The sequence below is a fragment of the Camelina sativa genome, chromosome 6 (genome assembly GCF_030686135.1).
Source record: "Camelina sativa cultivar CO46 ecotype springtype chromosome 6, ASM3068613v1".
Taxonomy (NCBI): Eukaryota; Viridiplantae; Streptophyta; class Magnoliopsida; order Brassicales; family Brassicaceae; genus Camelina; species Camelina sativa.
The window spans coordinates 26,380,711-26,402,060 of record NC_141885.1 but is presented as its reverse complement, the minus strand read 5'-3'; the positions used below and the strand labels follow the sequence as shown (position 1 = coordinate 26,402,060).

Here is a 21,350-nt window from a genome sequence, read left to right as displayed (position 1 = left end):
TAACAAAAGTTTTGTGGTCGTCGAAATTCATTATAATTTTATGCATGTGAAACATTGCAAAGGCAAATGGTTTTCGCTGATATAATTTTCAGGGTTTCTTGTGAATTTAAAGAATGCCACATTTATATAAGTAGAAATTGGCTGACTTTCTTGACAAAAGTGTGTGTTATTACTTATTAGGTCGTGTGTAAAAAACCTTGTGATAACTGATAATACTTACAGCTGAGTCAACTGATAACTGTTAAGATCATAAATTGGACTTAAGTTCTGCAAAGTGTTCACTCTTGGGCTCTTTAGTTCCCTCCCTTTTCTTGTTCTCACTTTTCAGAACTGAGTTTATTTACAGGTTAACAAATAACAACACATAACACACAACAAACCACAATCTATTTCTTTATATTTGATTTTGGTTTTACTTTTTCGGTTAGTCTTTTTACCCATCTTTCTCATTCATGCTTCTTATAGAAGCTCAGGAGCATTTTCAATAGAGTAGCTTCGATGTCAAACTGGAGCATAAGCTCGATCTAAGAAAATCTAATACCCGGGTTATGTTAGAATTCTTCGGAAAATCTCAGAGGTCAGAAAACAGATACGTATAGATTTAATTTGATGATTTTTAAAATTTGATACAATTAATGAACAGTCATTTATTTTTTCTTCTTCTTTAGGTTTGGAGCTGGCTTTGGACCATACATGCAGATACGTAGCCTTCCTTCTACGACTCTCTGGTGGAAGCAGTTTTTATACAAATCCCAAAATTCATCTCTGCAAATATCAAACAAAACAAAAATCAGAACAAATTTATGTGAGCTGATGGCCAATGGGACAGGCCAAAGGGACAGCTTGTTCAAGAGTGGAAGAAACCAGACCTGACTTGGGGCAATGAGAATAAGGAAAATCCCTTGACGTCTGTGTGCATATCGAGCACAATCATATCTAAACGCGAAAGTCCTAATGCCTCTATATCAATTAGCTTTTTGATTCTGCACACAAAAGTAAGAGGACAATGAGAAGCTAGGCCAAGAAGGATATGAAGATAAAAGCCAAGAGACGATATAACTTAATATAACTCCGTGGAAGTGATAAGATTTACTAACCTACTTGGTGTGCCGCTCCCAATATTAACCCGTTTCTTCAACAAAGTTACCTGCACCGCAATGAATTTGAGTTAATAATTTGAATCATATAACAAATGAGACTGAGAAATCTAAAACAGAATTGAGAACACAATACACAAACAATGATTTTTGAAAAACATGGCTTCTTTATAGGAGGTTTTCCATTTAAAGACCAAAGGAGAAGCCATTGATTAAAAGTTCCAACCAAAACAAGAGCTAGGATGTGAGATTTTTACTATAGTCTTATATGCAAATAAAGAAACAAAACAAGAGCTAGGATGTGAGATTTTTACTATAGTCTTATATGCAAATAAAGAAACAAAAACAAGAGCTGGGATCAGGCTGACGTGCAAATATGTTTGTTCAGCATTGCAAGTGCCTATGACATATTGATATATCTTATCATCACTTCCCAAATGCTTCACATGAATTAAAGAAGAAAGAAATGAACTACATGAGTATGCACCAACTCTTAATGTTTTATAAATATTGCAGGATCAGACTGACGTGCAAATATGTTTGTTCAGCATTGCAAGTGCCTATGACATATTGATATATCTTATCATCACTTCCCAAATGCTTCACATGAATTAAAGAAGAAAGAAATGAACTACATGAGTATGCACCAACTCTTAATGTTTTATAAATATTGCAGGATCAGACTGACGTGCAAATATGTTTGTTCAGCATTGCAAGTGCCTATGACATATTGATATATCTTATCATCACTTCCCAAATGCTTCACATGAATTAAAGAAGAAAGAAATGAACTACATGAGTATGCACCAACTCTTAATGTTTTATAAATATTGCAGGATCAGACTGACGTGCAAATATGTTTGTTCAGCATTGCTAGTGCCTATGACATATTGATATATCTTATCATCACTTCCCAAATGCTTCACATGAATTGTAAGACAAAGAAGAAAGAAATAAACTAAACATATTAACGTTATAGATATATAGTGGGATCAGACTGACGTGCAAATACATTTTTTTCTGCAGAGCAATTAGCCTTAGAGATATCGTATATTTGTCATCACATCCCAATGTTCTCTATGAACCAAAACAAGATTCAATAACGAAAAGCTCAACATGGTATTTTTGTTCTCTATTCTCTATATGCTTTAAATAAAGTTCAAAGCTCATTATAAGAATAGAACACTACCTGTTCCTCAACCTTCAAATGCTTTGAGAACAACTTCACTGCTGGACATTGCTTAGTAAGCGAATGCAAACCCCTACAGATATGAGACAGAACATAGTCTAAGTACCTTTGTATTCAAACAATCAATAACAAAAGATACAAATACAAAAAAATTACATTGATATACCTTAGAAGTTCCAAAGATCTCAAAGCAGAGGAACTAATGACGAGAACAGATGGGTTTCCAGGATGAATACTTCCTTCAACTGTCTCTCCTTCACAAAGACTCTCTTTCCATGAAGATCCACAAGACAACTTTATATGCTCTCCCAAATTGTTTACATCTTGGGGCAATCTTTGAGGTAACTCAACTAAACACGTATCTGCAATCAACAAGACAAGCTACAGTTTATCAGAACTTGGGAAAAAACTTGTTAATTGATAAGCCGAATCAACAATCAAACCATCAAGATATTACTTAAACAGAGAAGCTTATAGAAACAGAGCTCGGATAGAAAAAAAAAAAGGACGAACCTTGAATGGAATCGAGCTCTAAAGAAGAAACCCGTATACCAACGGCGGATTCAAGCAGATTTAAAAAGTAGCTAAACTGCTCAGAGGCAGATACCGGTTCTGAAAACAGCTCATCGTCGTCGTCCTCAATGGTCTCATCAAAGGTAGGCTCTTTCGACTTCTTAGTCTTCTTCTTCTTCTTCTTCTCAATGGTCTTATCAAAGGTGGGAGCTTGCGCCTTTTTAGTCTTCTTCTTCTTCAAATCTTTCTTCGGACCCAGTGATCGATTCCGATTTCTTTTAGGGTTTTTATTGGCGGAGGGTTTTACCTCGGTGGTTGCCATGTTATTTTCAGTGTATGAAGACAATGGAGAAGAAGAGCGGCGTTATAAAGAGTCACCACCACACAAATTTAGGTTTAGCCATGTTCTGTTTTTTGAACCAAGCGCTTATTAACGGTTCTTTATACCGGTTTGTTAAACCGTCCAATTTCCCAATAACCATAACAAATTGGTCCAAATTACTTAAACCAATAATCTAACAGAATGACCTTTTTGATTTCTTATTCTTTAGGTAAACAAAACAACACCAATATTACAAAACAGAGAAACAAGTTAAAAATAGAGAACTCTAAAACACACATATTCGAAAACAGAGACTTGTGCATACAACAGAGAACATTGTCGATGTTGCGGAAGATGATTTAAGTTAATGATGGAATCATTCCCATCATTCTCGCATAAGAAAAAATACCACCAGCGTCAATAACCGGTCCTGCATCACCGATCGACTTTAGATTATAGTTTTTCCCGGTTGTGTGATTAGTCAACAAACCACCAGTTTCAGTCAGCTCGATCGTCACCGTGTCTCCAGTCTTACACTCGTCACATACTCTAACCTCTGACTCTAGCGGAAACACCTCTCCTGTAGCCACTGAGTTACGGAAAAAGATCCTTGCGTAAGACTGAGCAACTATGGCTTTAGCTCCAGCTGCTCCAAGACAAACTGGAGCGTGTTCACGTGACGATCCGCAACCAAAGTTTTCTCCACCGATTATGATCGAGTACTTTGATCTGTTCTCTCCTGGCTCAACGTACCGGGTTTTGTGGAAGTCTGGGAGACCGGAGAGAGCGTGACCAGCGATCTCGTCACGTTCTTGCTGGTTCGTTGGGAAAGTGCAAGCGGCTCCTGCTGGGATGATCTGGTCGGTGTCTATGTTGTCTTTCAAGACATAGCAGAGACCGTGAAAGGTGGTGTTGGCTATGGCTTCGTTAGAGTCGGATCCTGCAGCGGCAGCACGTGGGATGATGGTCGTGGAGGATGTGCCACGTGAAGTGAGGGAGATAGAGGAGGGGATGAAGGAAGTGGAACCGTTGATTTTGAGGAAAGAAGAAGATTGGAAAGGAGCCAAGGAAGAAGAACGTTTGATTGATGAGGAAGGTAAGACTTGGGGCAATGTAGCAAGAGAAGAAGACGCCATTGTTTCTCTTTACTTTGGTCAGTGAATGAGAGAGAGCTAACGAAGGGGAAGAATATAAAAGGGAAACTTTTAGCACCCTTATATTTACAAAAGTGCCATTTCGAATCCCAAACGTGCGTTTTGAGACACTTGGGTAGGTCACGGTGATACAAAGACTCTAGAAACCGATGGCCAAAAAGAAGATTTAATACTATTTCTCTATATTTAATGACAAAATGTGTCCCAAAGAGAAGACTTAATATTTCTCTAGATCTAACAACTAAATGTGCTAGAACAATGTATTGTGTGAACAAACAGAGCTCTTGAGCTGTTCTTATGACCGGAGGAATATTATATTAGTGAAAGAGATGAGAACAACCGTGGTTTCAAAAGGGAAACTATGCAATTTTTAGAAACGATGGGAACATCCAAAACGTAGAGAAGAAACTGACAGAGAAAGCTAAACCCAACAGTCATATATATTCATAAAGCATAAAAACAGGTTCATAAGCTCTTGCAAACATACATCTTATTGTTTCTTTTTTTATTATTATAGGATCACACGATGTAAGACCCTTGATGAGCCCTCTCATGCTCGTGCCCTACCAAACAAGTAAAACAAAAATACAATATGAGAGACATCCAAATCATAAAATGAAGAAGGATGTTTTGTTCTACTATTGGACAATGGACACTTTAGTCTAATCAACGGATGTGAACATGAAAACAGCAGCAAAATAAACAACCAACAAGACTTCTGCACAAGTAAGTTCAACACCCTCAACAATTACAACCTAGAGATGCTCAAGTTTTTTGTGCCTAGAAACAGCCATTATCATCTCCTCACACAAAACCAGAATCCCTACTACAGCGTTCTCTTTCTCACACTATGTTCTGCATTATCAAGTGTCAAGCTCCCTAGATTATGCGGCACAATTCAATCTCATTCCAAAATCTACTAACAATCCTCATCTCATACACAACTGAGAGTATTCGTTTAAAATCATACATACCTTGATAAGGCAAGATCAGGCAGCAGCAGAAGGAATCATACCAGCTTTCCTAGCATAAGCAAATATACCTCCAGCATCAATGACAGGCCCAGCGTCACCAATAGCCTTCAGCTTATACTCTTTCCCAGTGGTATGATTAATCAAAATACTATCACCTTCCCTCAACTCAATCGTCGCAACATCCCCTGTTTTACACTCATCACAAACCCTAACTTCCGAATCAAGCGGATAAATCTCACCCGTAGCCACAGAGTTCCTGAAAAAGATCCTAGCGTAAGACTGAGCCACCACCGCTTTCGCTCCCGCCGCGCCAAGACAAACCGGAGCGTGTTCACGAGACGAACCGCAACCAAAGTTTTCACCGCCGATGATGATCGAGTACTTGGTCTTCATCTCACCAGGCTGAACGAATCGTTCCTTGTAAGCAGCTGGGAGACCAACTAGAGCGTGGGAGCCGAGCTTCTCGTACTCGTCTGGATTCGAAGGGACGAGAGTGAGAAACTCAGCGGGAATGATTTGGTCGGTGTCGATGTTGTCGCCGACGACGTAGCAGAGTCCATGGAAGGTCTTTCTCTCTTGCGGCTCGGCGGCTGAGCGAGTGACGAAGGCTGATGATGATGCGTTACGAAACGAAACGAGGGGTTTGAAACCGCGAGAGACGGAGGTGGAATCGAATCTGAGGAATGGAGATCGGAAGGGAGCGACGGACGAAGAGTTGTTCGGAGAAGATAGGTTTCGGGACAATGTAGGGTTTACAGATTGAAGAGAAGCCGCCATTGTTTTTGCTGTGGTCGAGATTGATGAACAAAAAAAAAGCGATTTTTATAAAAATGGGTCTTTGTTCTTATTTACCAAAATGCCACTCTTCCTTCGTTATTTTATTTTAATTTTAAATAAAAGGAATTTTTTTTTAAAAAAAAAAGGCCTTTTCTTTTTTAAAGAGGCAAGAGAGAGAGAGAGAGAGATCCCAAGAAGAAACTCCTCTGACGTTTTTCTCAACAATCCAATCTCTCAAAGCTCCTCTCTTTTTTTTCTTCTGCAAAAGTACTGTTACTGATCAAATCTCTCTGTCTCTCCCAAGTTTTTTTTTTTTTTGTGTGTGTGTGTGTGTGTCGGAGATCGAGATCAGGGAGAGACATGGCTCCTGCCATGAAGATCGTGTTCGGTCTCTTGACATTTGTCACTGTCGGAATGATCATCGGTACTCTCTCTCTCTCTCTCTCTCTCTCTCTCTCTCTATTTATAGTTGTCTACATTTGAATTCGTCTTTCGATCTTCAAAGAGTGGATCTTTTTTGCTTTTTCTCTCGGCCGAGTGGAAGTTGCTTGTCATTGCTTGGAGAATTGGATTGTTTTTATTTGGATACGACTATGAGATTTTGACTTTATGAGAAAATTGAAACGGCTCTTTGATAACTCATGAATATTTTGTGTTTCGTGGAATCTGCAGGTTCCTTGTTACAATTGGCCTTTATAAATAGATTGGAAGATTCGTACGGTAAAACCTCTTTCTTTCACTCTCTTTTTTATGTTTATGTGTCTGTTTACTTGTAGATGTGTGTTTTGTGATATATTTGCATATATGGTGATTTTTGAGCTCTTCTGTAAGGGGTTGCGAGTAAACACTACAATGCCACTGAATCTGTAGGACTTAATCAGGGATATTTTTTTTATTGTAGTTTATGTTTTTATACAATGAAGATTGTATATCTTGCTTGTTTCTTTTGTCGTAGTTTTCTTTGATGTATCAGTACCTTCTCCTTCTTCTTTCTTATTCAGGAACTGGATTTCCATCCCTGAGAGGGCTTCGTGGCCAGAACGCCCGTTATCTACGAGGTTCGTGTGATCGTTTCTAGCCAAATATTTATGCTTGCATCTAATAGGTTTACACAACAGTTTCAATTCTTACTATCTGAATCCTAGCTTTAGGATTAGACTCTTCCTAGAGAGCTTAATTTTTGGATATGTTATGATACAGAATCGGTTTAATGTCAAGAGTCGTTTGTTTTTCAGATGTTTCCCGGTGGGCAAATGACAAAGATGCAGAATTGTTACGGATTGGCAATGTAAGTCTTGTCATATCCATTTTTGCAGTTGTATTATTTTCTCAGTTCCAATGGTTGGCTCAGAATTTCATTTACTGTATAGTTTGAAATAGTTATTACTGTCGCATTTCGTAAATATACAATATCGTTTTTATTTTGCTTCTGTATTATAGAGGTCCGCTCTGTTTGCTTCCCAGCTAATGTTTATTTGCTTTAGTGCAGGTCAAGCCTGAAGTAGTCAGTTGGTCCCCTCGAATTATTGTGCTCCATGACTTCCTAAGTCCTGAGGTATACACACGCCCCATATATCAATGTTTGTTTTATTGACTTAGCTTTGTAGCATTGAGTTAGCTGATGTTAGGCCTTAAATTAGAGATTAAACGTGTTCTCATCATCTTTATTCTAGCAATGATAAGATGAGATTTGAAAAAAAATAAAAAAAATCTTAGGCTCATTTTTAAGCATTATCATAAGAATTAGCAAAAGAGTTTTTGGTAGTTTTTTGTCTTTTCAATAACATAATTTTTTTGTTTTTGTTTCTCCTGATTTGTATATCTGCAGGAATGTGAATACCTAAAAGCAATCGCCCGGCCTCGCCTTCAAATTTCCACTGTTGTTGATGTAAAAACCGGAAAGGTACCTGTCCAAAACATTTAGTACTTCCACTCTCTGCCTTAGATTGTTCTACTGAATCAGTCAAACATTGGACACGAGTAGAAATGCTCTAGTTATGCCTTCGAGTTCTTATCCATTTTCTTATTACTTTCTTCTTGCTTAGGGAGTCAAAAGTGATGTGAGGACAAGTTCCGGAATGTTTCTAACTCATGTAGAAAGAAGTTATCCAATAATACAGGTAGGCCACTCTCTAATATCTTTAAAAAGTGTGTCATTTTGATCAACTTGACAGTTTCGTAAATTATTCGTTTGCTATATAATTAGGCAATTGAAAAGCGAATTGCAGTCTTTTCTCAAGTACCAGCGGAAAATGGAGAACTTATTCAAGTTCTAAGGTGCGTGTACAAGTGCAACCTTACTATGTTTTTTTTTTGTAAATTGAAGCAAAGAAAGCTGTTTTCTTGATTTGATGAACCAAAATCTGCTGCAGTGCAGATACGAGCCAAAACAGTTTTACAAACCGCATCACGATTACTTTGCTGACACTGTAAGTCTTCGGTTCTGTTTTTTTATATATCACTGATAAATCTTTAGTGTTTGGTTTGCTCAACAACGTTTAGTTCGATCCTTACTTTATTTTCTAAGAACAATCAATTTGAAAACTACATTGTGTTCATCGTTCCTCGTTTCTTGTCTTATGATAACCACACAGTTCAATTTGAAGCGTGGTGGTCAGCGCGTAGCAACTATGCTTATGTATTTAACCGATGACGTCGAAGGAGGAGAAACTTATTTCCCTTTGGTATTAATAATTCTTCTTCTAGTGGATCTCTTTAGCTCTCCAAATTGTTTTTCGTTTAATACACAATTGTTTCTTCTCTCTGTTCATGCAAATTAAACCAATGTGTAATATATCTCTGTCTTGGAAATGCAGGCTGGTGATGGTGAATGCACATGTGGTGGCAAAATCATGAAAGGCATCTCGGTTAAACCCACCAAAGGAGACGCAGTTCTCTTCTGGAGCATGGTTTGTTTCTTCAATCTCTCTCTCTCTCTCTCTCTCTCTCTCTCTCTCTCTTTCTCTCTCTCTCTCTACACAAACAAGAATCATATGGACTGTTTTGTGTTTAATTTCGTCTCATAAATCATGCAGGGACTCGATGGACAGTCAGATCCAAGGAGTATACATGGAGGATGTGAAGTTCTGTCTGGAGAGAAATGGTCTGCTACTAAATGGATGAGGCAAAAAGCTACTTCTTGAAGTACTTCAAACTTATAAAAAGAAAAAGGAACCACAGGGACTTATATTGGAAAACTGTCATAGAATCTCAGAGTTTTTATTTACTCTCTTTTTGACCCTTCAATTTTAGAATCTATAATTTACATACATAATGGATATGAGGGTTATTTAACAAACATTTCGCCTACCAACAAATCCTTAACTACACCAGCATAAACTGTTATTAAACAAATATTAATACTCATGTAAATGTTACAGAAATCTACCAACAAATGAATTTTTCAAAAATCTATATAGTTCACCCATTTACCTTAAAAAGTATGTTTTTAAAATTGGATTATTCTAAATATATATATTTTTTTAAATAGTTATCTAGTAAATAATATTTTCACCAAGAAGACAAATGGAAAGTATGTTTACAAATTGCATGTTTACTTGTTTAGAGTTAGACTCCTTAGATACAATATGACTAAACATTTTGTCATAAGTAATTGAGTTAGCAATTTAACATTCACTTTTATCTCTTTCAATATAACATTAAACGTCCATTATGGATTTTGAATAAGAAGAATATATGATAACATTCTTACTTATCTAAATTAATCCAACTCAATTTAGATTGTTATTGTTTTTGATACGATGGACTAATTGTTTATTCAACTTGAAAAGGTTAATGCTAAATATTACCATCCAAATACAACTCTTTTGGAACTTTAGTTGATGACCATTTGAAAAATTATAATTTGAAATTTCTTTTTGATGTTATTCTTGTTTTTATGAGCACATCCAATTCATCAATGTTATATAACCTGACTGTTTTTTTTACCAATTTGGTTCTTTTGTCTTGACCCAACTGTTTGTACATATATATATTGAGAGTTCTAATTCAGCTCATTTGCCACATGTTTTATTCACGTTGTTGCTTTCAATCTCTAAAAAGAAAGCAGCGACGAGTCCAAAAAATCTATTTTGATACAATCTTCATTCCAAGTAATTCAGGATTCAAAAAGGTGAAATAATATTTTATTCTTCAAATTAAAATACTACCTAAATTCTGTGAAACATATTAATAAAAAAACAAGATAGTGAGTTGTCACATTTCCCCTTGCAGTAGACTGCATCCGAAGATCAACACTTTCGATAACAATCGATTGAATTATGTGAGATCTTGAGCTTTTTTCATTCAAGTTTGTTCCAGAAACATGTCGGCGTTCTGAACCCCTTTCAACAATTCTCTGCGGTTTCCTCCAAAGTTGATATAGGAGCAGTTGTCACCTTCTCTACATAGACTACACCTTGAGTAAATATTTTAAGCATGAGATCAAACTTAGGTGTATTCAAACCAATTAATATATGTACATACATCACATTACATTTGGATCTGATTTACTGTATAGTTTCAAGCATTATGCATCTTTGGGTAACACCAGGTCTACAAGTGATGAAATGTAAATGTAATGAAATATCAAACGATGAAATATAATAAACAGAATTACAAATCAATAATAAAGTTTCTTCTGTACAAATTATGAAATTCATAGTCTTGATTTGTATTATTTTTTTCATTTTTAAATGCATCTACTTCTTAGAACTGATTTGTATGTATTATTTTAACAAAGTAGATATTTATCTTTGAAGAATTTTGAATTTTAACAAGGAGTTGGATTGATTTAAATTGCTAATTTTGATATTCCCTAATTTTTAAAAATTGGATTATGAATAACTCGAACTAGTGTTTGTTTAGTTTGATGGTAATATTTATCTTCTTACTTTTCATAACTCATCTAATTAAATTTGGATTTTCTTGTTCTTGATGCAATTGATTAATTACTTATTTGACGTGATTCACTTTAAAAGGTTAATGCTAAATGGTATTTATACATCTCCTTTGTATATTTAGCTGATGACCATTTTAAATTTTATAATTTGAAATTTCTTGTTGATTAGGAGACTTTTGATTTGATGAGCTTTTATAAAATTCTAGATTTGAATAAACATGTATGACAATTTGCTTGCAAGTCAAAATTCATAATGTTATATTGATTTGTTCTATTGGCTTTTGGTCAAATACATCGTGGAGATCTTAATTCTGCTCTCAATATTATTGAAATAGTAGCTGGATTTTAAAAAAATTATTATTGTCGATACAATACATAACTCGATACATTGATTTATATAAGAATTATCCAAGAAAAAAAACTAAGAGCAGAGTAACGCACCAAAACAACTAATACTATAATTGGAGTGATGTTTAATCAACAATTAATAAATAATTAAATTATTCGCAAAATTTAAAAAGGGAAAAAAAAAAAGATGACTATTATGGACCGTCCGATATATATCTCTCACAAGATTTTAACCGCAACTCTTTTGTCTCTTCTTTCCTTTTCTTCTTCTTCTTCACCTTCTCTCCGATTTGCTCCGTCGATTGCGCCATGTCGTCGTTTGATCCGCCGATTCACCGATACTCCGTCGTAATACTGTTTCTCCTTCTGCTAGTTTTTTCGGTAGCAGCGGCCGACGATGTCTCCTGGACCGACGATTCCGGCGGCCTCGAGTCTCCTGGCTGTTCCAATAAGTTCCAAATGGTATAATTCGAGCTTTTGATTCTTTTGGCTTTCGTGTTCAATCATTCTCTGGTTCACTGGAGTTGATTGATCGACTTTGCTTTATCTATTTTCCGATTTGGGCTCTTTCTCTCTCTCTCGTTAATGCGATTCTATATTTGGTCTCACCGTTTAATGTTTCGTTTATACAGGTTAAGGTCTTAAATTGGGTTGATGATGTTGAAGGTGACTCCATTACTGGCTTAACTGCTCAATTTGGAGCTTCGGTGCCTTCTGATGCTGATCAAAGTTTCAGATTTCCTGCTGCTTTTGTAGATCCTTTGGACTCTTGTTCCAATCTCTCGTCCAGGGTTAGTTTCGCTTTTCATGTTTTATAGAATTTTCAATCCATTCCCTTGAATTCAATGAGCTTGCATCAGATTCATGTGATTTGGGTTTTCATTTTGTGTTCCAGTTTGATGGACATATTGCCTTATCGATCCGTGGCAATTGTGCTTTCACTGAGAAGGCAAAACATGCTGAGGCAGCTGGTGCTTCTGCTCTGTTGGTTATTAATGACAAAGAAGGTTTGGTTTCTCTATACGGTTTTTGGATGGAAATGTTTTTTTTGTGTTTTGTTAGCTTTGTTAGTATCTAATTTAGTCATGATCTGTTATCAGATCTTGATGAGATGGGATGTATGGAAAAAGATGCATCTCTGAATGTGAGCATACCTGTCTTAATGATCTCTAAGGCAAGCGGGGATGCTCTCAACAAGTCTATGGTAGACAAAAAGAGTGGTGAGTCGTTGTGATTTCACAGTTCTGTTGTTTTTCATCCATTAAGTATACTTGTTGACCTGTGTGGATGCTCTACCTCTACAACATGAAACATCTGGTATTCTTGTAAACCTTCTCTTCTAGGCTAATTCCAATTCCTGTATGATGCAGTTGAGCTTTTGTTGTATGCTCCAAAGCGTCCTGTCGTGGATCTGACAGCTGGATTGTTACTGCTCATGGCTGTTGGAACTGTTGTTGTTGCATCACTATGGTCAGATCTTACGGATCCTGACCAAGCTAATGAATCTTACAGCATATTAGCGAAGGTTAACATCTTTCAAGTCCTTTTTTGGTATTCTTCTTTGGTAGCTATACTGGAATTTTTTAGATAAAGCTCTTTTGCGTGCTGTAGTTACATATTATACACAACTAACTGCCTTTATTCCTATATACTTAATGTACAGTATCTTGTAATTTTGTGGACTTAGGTGATCAAAACTTCAATTTATTGGACTCTGTAGCTGTTATGATGCTGAGTTACCGATATTTCTTTTCAAATAACGAAGATTGATTTTTCCAGGAATTTGCTACTGGGACCAGGAAAGATGACCCAGAGAAAGAAATCCTTGATATAAGTGTCACCGGTGCTGTATTTTTTATTGTAACCGCCTCCATCTTTCTGCTGCTTCTTTTCTACTTCATGTCATCATGGTTTGTATGGGTGCTCACCATATTTTTCTGCATCGGTGGCATGCAGGTAATTTCATTAACATCTGGTAGTTTCGAACCTGTTTATGATATTTATATTGTATATGTGCTTTTCAGTCAATTTAACAAAGTGGCTGTTGTTTCAGGGTATGCATAACATTATTACGGCAGTTATATTGAGGTATTCTGAACTGTTCCTGATTATTCAGTATTCACTTCTCTCTTTTTCTGGTTAACATTTCTTATGGATATATGCTGCTTGATCCACCTGCAGAAAATGCAGACACCTTGGTCGGAAATCTGTGAATCTCCCTTTGCTTGGGACAATGTCAGTAATGTCGCTTATAGTGAACATTGTTTGTTTGGCATTTGCTATTTTCTGGTTTGTAAAACGGCACACATCGTATTCTTGGGTTGGCCAAGACATTTTGGTAACTCTCCCAGCTCTCTTTTCTTTATCACTAGATGCTTTGCAACACTTTTCCTTTCATTTTTTCTCTATTACTGCTTCAGATCTATTTGTTAACTTAGTTTCATATCCCCCTCTCTCCATAAAGCAAGATGTCATGTAGAGAATGTTTAGTTTCTTGGTTGCACTATGTGAAATATTTATCTTCATATTGTTGACAGGGCATATGTTTGATGATCACTGCCTTGCAAGTAGTTCGATTACCTAACATCAAGGTAGTTTATCTGGTTTGTTATGTAGTGATTTATGATGTTTCTCTGTTATATGCTGATAGTGGTCTGTACTCCAGGTTGCTACTGTACTTCTTTGCTGCGCGTTTGTCTATGACATTTTCTGGGTCTTCATATCACCACTGCTTTTTCACGAGAGCGTCATGATTGTGGTGAGTTTCTCTTACAATGTCCGTAATAATCTGTCGTTCCTATTGCTACAGTCAGTAAGCATAGAATTGGGCTTCTTGTGTGATATCATTTTTTTCTACAATTCTGACAAAAAAATGTGCTTCTATATCTGATCCGTCATGATTGGAAGGTATCACTGCTTTATTTGCAGTTTACTTTGTGACACAGAAATCTTGTATGGTCCGTCACATTACATCAAATCAAAGTTGCAGGGGTGTATTTCTTTGTCGTTATGTCAACTGCATACACAAATAACTTTATAACTCAATAACCTATCAATAGTATCCAAGTTTATAAGCTGAGTAATCTTGTAGACCATTGCAAGTTAGCTAGTCATATTCTTATTTGAGATTCCTTCTTTGTAGGTTGCCCAAGGGGACAGCAGCAGTGGGGAGTCCATTCCGATGCTACTAAGGATTCCTCGGTTCTTTGATCCTTGGGGTGGTTATGACATGATTGGTTTTGGGGACATCCTCTTCCCCGGTTTGCTCATTTCCTTTGCTTCCAGGTACGTTTTAGTCAGTTTTAGATTCAAGAACAAACTTGGAATTCCATCTTTTCTCATACTTTCTCTGAACTGTCTTTTAAATCTCTCAACTCATACATCAGGATTCTTCCTAAACGATTTTCTTGTTCACTCCTCTCCACAATTAATGCTTTCTCTACTCTTTGATCTCAGATATGACAAGATAAAAAAGAGGGTAGTAGTAAATGGGTACTTCCTTTGGCTGACTATCGGCTATGGAATAGGTAAGTCCACGCTTTACTAACTTAGAGTGAACGATCTGAATTCTGTTGTTTTTCCCAACAAGAAAGTAACGTAACTTGTCTTGCTAATCGAGATGGCAGCTTACATATACAATCTTGAAACTTACATATAGAAAGTAACGTAAGTTGTCTTGTTTCTTCTTGTTATGTTTTGTAGGTCTGTTACTGACATATCTAGGTCTGTATCTTATGGACGGACATGGCCAGCCTGCGCTATTATACATCGTTCCTTGCACACTTGGTAAAATCTGAAGCTTGAGTGTCCTTTCCTCCCTCTATTCTCGAACACTCTGTCTTCGAACAAAACCTAACTGATGTGTATTCTCTCTAGGTTTGGTCGTCATACTGGGGTTGATAAGAGGAGACCTTAAAGAACTATGGAGTTACGGCATCGAAGAATCAGAATCTCACACACCGGAGGATCCAATGCCTGCGGCATAATAACATGATTCAACAATCTAATGGGTGTGTTATAAATCAAACCAGATTAGCTATTCCCAAAACATCGAGAGAAGCTTTTATCAGATTTCATCTGTGAGAGATACACAAAAGCTGATGTATGTTTTCTGCAAAGCCAAAGTTAATCGGATACCATAAGTAATTCAAGGCACATCGGAAAGTGCACTATATCGTATTTTTCTTGTTTTGGGGAAGAAGAAAGAAAGATTCTGTAGTAAGAAGACTTATGACATGTTTGTACAGAGTTTAATATAATAACCTTCTCTTGGATTCATCATTTTGTAGTATTTCAAGTATAATGCAAATTCCCTTTTTGTGAAATCGTTTTTTTTTTTTACACTTATGGATAAATATAGTATCTACTAATTCCATAAAACTTTGAAATTTTTCCAATCATATTCGACTCATGGAATGGAATTCCAGACGAAAACAAATGCACGAATTAAATGTTTGATGTGAAATATGTGGAAATTGACCTAACCAGTCTATTTAAATGTACACGTGTATAATAATTGACAAAGTAGGACAATCATATGAAATAGAAGTATGACCTGCATAATAGTATTATTATACGACGTGTAGATAAATCCTTCCAACGGAAGATGTGATTAGAAAGAAAATAAATAATCAATCTTTTGTAGTTTTTTGTTAATAATGTTGTTATGCTACCATTTGGATTCATTCCGGCATTACTAATGTAGTATTCTAGTGTGTGATCGAGTTAGAAAAAAACTAGAGTACAATAATTTTTCTACAAAATTCTTTAACCTCTAATGTATGTCAAGTACTCAACTCAAGTGATACTAGTTCAAGAAAATAGTCAATTAATATTAATATAAGATCATAGATTCAATAATTTTTGTATATATATATTTACTAGCTAGCTATATGTATATCATGTATGTTTAATTTCAAAACATTAATTAGCAATCAAATATATATAACCTATATATGAATCAAAAGGTATGTTTTATGATAGTTCTAATATACCTTATTAATTCTAACAAAATATATAATCCACCCATAGAAACATCATTCATGAATTACAATCAAGAGGAACCAAGTAAAGCATATAGCTTAAAAGAAAAAAGAAAGAAGACAGAAGTTGTAGCTAGTGCATAGCTCCAACATCAAGTTCACAAGCCCTAATGTTTAAAGCGGCCATATAGCATATGATAAATAATAAATCCCCTTTTATCAAAATTCAAGAAAAGAAAAAGAAAAAATCTTTCGTTGCTTCGAGACTAATACATATCCACACATTTCATATATGTATCCTATCTTACACGTATGTTTATATATAAGAATATATATGCACATATACTGTATATGCGTTATGATCCAATCCAATACTATGTATTTGTCGTATCTCTATATACATCGATCACGTACTGATGATGATGATGATGAATAGTTGATGATCATTTCGGAGATAAGCCATCAACGAGACACTGCATGACCTTGACCTGCATACTAAGGCACTTGATGTAATGAGCGGTCTCTTCCATCAGCTTTGACGTCTCCATTCCTCCGCCTCCCGGAACAAGATTCCTCAGCCTCTCGGCCGCCTCCTCCACCACCGGAGCTCTCTGGTCACTCCTCCTGCGCTTTGACGATATCTTCCACGTCACCTTTCTCTTTTTCCTTGGAAATCTTACGATCTTGTTGTTTCCTTTGGTGGCTCGGCGTAAGAGGGCTCTGCTCCATAGGCGGCTAGTCCCTCCGGCCGCTCTGGCCATGGAAACGTACGCAGCCTTCTTTATCTTCCTCACACGGTAGTTTGTTGTATCCGGTGAATTAAAAAGGTTTTGTGTTCTGAGATTTGAGAGGGATTGAAGGAAGTGGATGGCAAAAACGTCTTTTTCAGGGACGTCTGTGTTTATGGTTTTGTCTGCAGAGGCCATTGTTTGGGTTCTTGGAGAGGAGAACTTGAGATTGAGAACCTTAATAAACTTTTTCGTTTTTTTTTGGGAGAATGACACAATATTAGGGTTAAATATAAAAACAAAGAGGTGGAAAGAGAGAGAGAGAGAGAGAGAGAGAGAAAAAAAGAAAGAAAGAAAGAAAGAGGAATAATATCGTTTATTTTCCTTTTACTTAACCTTTTTTATTTTACAAATATGGTTTTTTGTGTCACAAGACGCACAACTATTCAAATTATCTATAAAGTTGAAAGTTAAACTCTAGGTAGAGATATTTTCTTAAGATACTTTTTAATCCATGTTTTAATTATGAGTAGGATTGAAACAAAGAAAACGTGAAGAGATGAAGAAAAATAGATGTGCTAACAGATTGAAATATTCAATTTTAGAGCTTAATTGGTCCGTCGAAATTAGTTGCCTCAAAATATATGAGAAATGAAAGTTTAAGTGATAGTTTTCTTTGGTGGAGACAAAATAAATGCAGTTCTATGGTTTACTTTAGGGAGTTTACTAACAACTATTTTAAATTTGTATGATATGTTTCATCAAAAATTATATAAATAGTACGTAGTTCGAAAATATTGGAGTCGGAGAGCTAGTCGTCTGTTGTGGTTTAGTGGATTGGCTGTTAGATTGTTTACTGGTGGATAATTAGATATGTAAAATCATGTTATGTGTTAGGATTTTAAAATCAAATGTGAATTATATATTAGCAAAACCCGTGTATTTCGGATAAGTATAATATATATACACCTTAGGGTTATAAAGTCTTGAACATATATATATATATATATATGTGAAATTAATGGAAAACGATGTTTCGGCTTGAAGAAGAAAAGGTGATGCTAATAGATGAGCAGAACTTGGCCATTTTGAATACATATATTTGACCACTTTGAAATATGTATGTATATATTTGAAATATATAAGTATATAACACTATAGGCAGATTAATTATATAAATACACTAACATATGTGGCATTTAATGCTAGCTGTAATATAGATCTCAACTAAAACAAATTAAATTATAATTCGGAAGATGTTTACAAGACGCAAATTAATCAAATTAAAGCACTTCTGGTTCGTAGCTGTGTTATGTATAAACGGAAAAAAGAGCAATTAGGAGCAAACATCAGATTATGGAATAAGATTCCAACCACGATTTTATGTTTATTTGTTTGTTTTTATAAAAAGGTTTAGTGACGAATGCGTATGGATTAATTAACGTGACCAGCTAATAGAGACTATTATGATAATATATTAGGTAAGCTATATGTATTTATGTTAAACATTAGTTGGCAATTAATGACGACTAAGATGGAATGATGGTGGAAAACATCTAAGCTCGTTATCATTGCAAAAGAAATTTTACAAAACCCTCTAAAAATCGATCAACTGATCCATTACTTTCTCGATATATATCATTCAAGCCAAAATCCAACACCTGTAAAAAATGACTGATTGAGGAAGTTTATTCAATCCCGAGTTTGAACTATAAGTTAGTTCGTAAAGTAATCAAATTGAAAGAATTTTTGATTCTTTTGGACGTAAAAAAGAATTAAAAAAACTTAATCAATTAGTCGCTCGCATCATCAAAGATAAAGTGTTCGAAAGTGATCAAAGATATTACAAAATATTCACCATGCAAGAGAGCAACAACAATATATTCACTAGATATATTACTAACTAATATACAAATGACAACTCATGATTCATGAATATTAAAAGCCAAAAAGAGACGAAAAAATAAAAAGAGAAGAGAGACTTGAGGAATACGATTTGTGTTTGGTTAAGGCTATAATTTAGCATTAGTCCCATCTCTTTTGTGTTAATCACTCTCTCCCTACCACTTTGCCGCCGGACGTATTTTTCACGCCATTAATTATTTTTTATATTATCATTATCACATATATCTCCCCTTTTTCAAAATTAAGCTCCAAAATCCCTTCAATACCACAAAGCTTTTCTATAAGCTTTCAGTAGAATTACATCTACCATAAAGTTTAAGTGTTTAACAATGTACAAAATTGATATTAGGAGTGAAACCAAATGAATAACAAGGTATTTAATCATATGATATTAAGAAGTAAAAGAGGAGAGGAGTTGAAGAAGTGGTAGCGTGGGGACACTTAATGGGCCAACCACCACATGAAGGCACATGGCTATGGCCTTTACCCCCCCCCCCCCCCCAACTTTTCTTTCTATCTTATCTTCTTTATCTTTTAATTTGTTTTGTTCTAATTATTTTAATTAATACTTCCTCCGTTTCAAAATATAAGATGTTTTAGAGAAGATTTTTGTTTCATAATATAAGATGTTTTCAAATTTCTATGCAACTTTTAGATTAGTTTAGTATTTTATATTATGCAGTATTGTTTCTGATTGGTTGAACTTGTTAAAAGTAAAGATTTTTTAATCTAGTGTTAAAAGTAAAGATTTCTTAATCTACATGCTTTAGTTGTCACTATTAAAGATATTTTGAAACGGGGAGAGTATTTTAATTACAAGTCTACACCATTCGTTTTCTTTGATTCTCCTCTTAATATTTTATAACTATAAATAATAAATCAGTCGTTGAGGAGTACTAGTAGTTGATTAAACCATCCAACTAAAAAAGTAAAACCAATACTAAAAGAACAAGTGCTATTGGTCACTCAGTAATAGTGACAAATTAATGTTGTTAAACTCAAGAATGGAGTTCTAAAATCGTACTGACGTTTTAAATCAGAAACGTGTGAAAAGACACCTCATCACTTACGCCATGTTTTTCTGATGTAATAATTTCGTTCGAGTTAAGAAAATAAAAAGTGTGTGGTATTGCTTTATTTATTAGGCTATGTTAAAATGAAAGAAGACGGCTGATTAAGCTTGACGTTACAACTGTCGGCGACTTTTCTCTGTAACTGTTGCTGACGTGATCCCGTTTTACTTTCCCCGGTATGTATAGGTCACATGACGGCGCTTCCTTTTCTTTTATATTACAAACCTCAAAACGTATGATTTTATCCGACGAGCCAAACCATGACTGAAGAATAAATTTTGTAACTTAATGCTTGCACATATAGATTGTGTGAAGAGAGTCGTCGTGCTTAATAAAACATTGAGAAAAGTTTAATAAGCGATTGACCGTAAGGATGAGAATTTGGTGGTTATAAAGAAACAAAAGATTTGCACGTGGGATCAATTTAATGTACAGATACGAATACACACGTACATGCAAATATCTATGTATATTGTTCATTTATTTGATTAATGTATTGAGTTTTAAAGAAATCTGAACCGTGGAAAAATAAAAAGGTGGGACAATCTTGCCTATGGTTAGAGAGGCAAGATTTTAATACTCAAAACGAAGACCACTTCCCAATTAAATGATCTCTTTTATACAACTATTCATACTCTAAACTTCTAATTATTCTTTATTATCACTATTCTTCAATTATGGTTAGTTGGTAAAGTCTCTCGCACAATATAAAACTTATACTTTTAATCTTTCTTCGCTTAGGAATTACAAGTTTCAACGCGTCTATACATCCGCAACCGCAAAGTGCATGCAATCAATAGGTTTATATGTAGATGATTAGTATCGATATGACACTAGAAGACTTGAAGAAGAAAATCTTTACACCCTTAACTTCGCATGTCCAAAATATCAAAACATACAAATTTAATTAACTATGTTTGTAACACGTTGCACAGTAATAGTATGTTATATAAACCACACTAACTCTCATGGTGGTCATGCCTTTTAACAAAAAAAAAAAAAACTCATGGTGGTCTAAAATTAAATGTCAAATTCATCCATTATGATGCAAATCATGCATGTTTTAAACGACCATAATACCCAATTTTCCATAATTTCCGCAGATTGTTTTTTAAAAAGAGGACATACAAAAGAAACTGCATCATACATAATTTTGATAAGTTTTGGGCGTATACATAATGTATATATTATTGATTCATAGACCAACCATTTGACCAAATAATTCTTTGAAAACCACTTGAGTACAATATATATCACAATTTAATCCGGTCGCTCTACCAAATATGTGCCTTAACAGAAAAGAACAAAAGAAAGAAGTTGACCAAATAAGAAGAAAAACAGAAGAGAGAACATACATTTATTTATAATCCAAGATTATTTATGGCATA

At 35.2% G+C, this 21,350-nt stretch overlaps 6 protein-coding genes and 5 non-coding genes across 13 annotated transcripts; 2 read left to right on the top strand and 9 right to left on the bottom strand.

Annotated features, from left to right (window-relative positions):
• Nucleotides 1-576: 576 nt before the first annotated feature.
• On the bottom strand, nt 577-4,838 carry LOC104793243 (uncharacterized). The gene is made up of 6 exons (XM_010519562.3): nt 2,800-4,838; nt 2,453-2,648; nt 2,287-2,359; nt 1,098-1,147; nt 870-983; nt 577-765 (listed from the first exon to the last, which is right to left on the bottom strand). The coding sequence occupies exons 1-6, from the start codon at nt 3,119-3,121 to the stop codon at nt 648-650; spliced, it is 873 nt and encodes a 290-aa protein (XP_010517864.1). The 5' UTR covers nt 3,122-4,838; the 3' UTR covers nt 577-647.
• Nucleotides 1,449-1,535, bottom strand: LOC147943020 (small nucleolar RNA Z122). The gene has a single exon (XR_015560609.1). It is a non-coding gene; the product is annotated as a small nucleolar RNA Z122 (small nucleolar RNA).
• LOC147943019 (small nucleolar RNA Z122) lies at nt 1,609-1,695 on the bottom strand. Its single transcript, XR_015560614.1, has one exon. It is a non-coding gene; the product is annotated as a small nucleolar RNA Z122 (small nucleolar RNA).
• On the bottom strand, nt 1,769-1,855 carry LOC147943018 (small nucleolar RNA Z122). Its single transcript, XR_015560613.1, has one exon. It is a non-coding gene; the product is annotated as a small nucleolar RNA Z122 (small nucleolar RNA).
• On the bottom strand, nt 1,929-2,015 carry LOC147943017 (small nucleolar RNA Z122). Its single transcript, XR_015560612.1, has one exon. It is a non-coding gene; the product is annotated as a small nucleolar RNA Z122 (small nucleolar RNA).
• Nucleotides 2,083-2,169, bottom strand: LOC147943016 (small nucleolar RNA Z122). The gene has a single exon (XR_015560610.1). It is a non-coding gene; the product is annotated as a small nucleolar RNA Z122 (small nucleolar RNA).
• LOC104793241 (3-isopropylmalate dehydratase small subunit 2) lies at nt 3,316-4,257 on the bottom strand. Its single transcript, XM_010519561.2, has one exon. The coding sequence runs from the start codon at nt 4,255-4,257 to the stop codon at nt 3,481-3,483; it is 777 nt and encodes a 258-aa protein (XP_010517863.1). The 3' UTR covers nt 3,316-3,480.
• Nucleotides 4,698-6,363, bottom strand: LOC104793240 (3-isopropylmalate dehydratase small subunit 1). Its single transcript, XM_010519560.3, has 2 exons — nt 5,250-6,363; nt 4,698-4,838 (listed from the first exon to the last, which is right to left on the bottom strand). Exon 1 carries the CDS (start codon nt 6,024-6,026, stop codon nt 5,265-5,267), a length of 762 nt encoding a protein of 253 aa, XP_010517862.1. The 5' UTR covers nt 6,027-6,363; the 3' UTR covers nt 4,698-4,838; nt 5,250-5,264.
• LOC104793239 (prolyl 4-hydroxylase 1) lies at nt 6,311-9,324 on the top strand. Of its 3 annotated transcripts, none has more exons than XM_087454849.1 (12): nt 6,311-6,450; nt 6,699-6,746; nt 7,028-7,084; nt 7,262-7,314; nt 7,511-7,581; nt 7,855-7,929; nt 8,072-8,146; nt 8,233-8,303; nt 8,404-8,455; nt 8,621-8,710; nt 8,843-8,935; nt 9,062-9,324. In XM_087454849.1, the coding sequence occupies exons 7-12, from the start codon at nt 8,105-8,107 to the stop codon at nt 9,167-9,169; spliced, it is 456 nt and encodes a 151-aa protein (XP_087310975.1). In that variant the 5' UTR covers nt 6,311-6,450; nt 6,699-6,746; nt 7,028-7,084; nt 7,262-7,314; nt 7,511-7,581; nt 7,855-7,929; nt 8,072-8,104; the 3' UTR covers nt 9,170-9,324. The 3 variants fall into 3 exon arrangements, 2 of the variants coding, with proteins under 2 accessions (XP_087310975.1, XP_010517861.1); XR_015559987.1 differs by having other exon boundaries at nt 6,317-6,450; nt 7,516-7,581; nt 8,399-8,455; XM_010519559.3 differs by having other exon boundaries at nt 6,317-6,450; nt 7,516-7,581.
• A 2,152-nt stretch (nt 9,325-11,476) lies between these two features.
• LOC104793238 (signal peptide peptidase-like 3) lies at nt 11,477-15,599 on the top strand. Its single transcript, XM_010519558.3, has 14 exons — nt 11,477-11,736; nt 11,907-12,065; nt 12,170-12,281; nt 12,375-12,494; nt 12,645-12,799; nt 13,054-13,230; nt 13,328-13,362; nt 13,456-13,612; nt 13,812-13,865; nt 13,940-14,032; nt 14,417-14,559; nt 14,731-14,801; nt 14,977-15,060; nt 15,151-15,599. Exons 1-14 carry the CDS (start codon nt 11,584-11,586, stop codon nt 15,258-15,260), a joined length of 1,623 nt encoding a protein of 540 aa, XP_010517860.1. The 5' UTR covers nt 11,477-11,583; the 3' UTR covers nt 15,261-15,599.
• Nucleotides 15,600-16,272: 673 nt separating this feature from the next.
• On the bottom strand, nt 16,273-17,353 carry LOC104793237 (transcription factor IBH1). Its single transcript, XM_010519557.3, has one exon. The coding sequence runs from the start codon at nt 17,180-17,182 to the stop codon at nt 16,700-16,702; it is 483 nt and encodes a 160-aa protein (XP_010517859.1). The 5' UTR covers nt 17,183-17,353; the 3' UTR covers nt 16,273-16,699.
• Nucleotides 17,354-21,350: the final 3,997 nt, after the last annotated feature.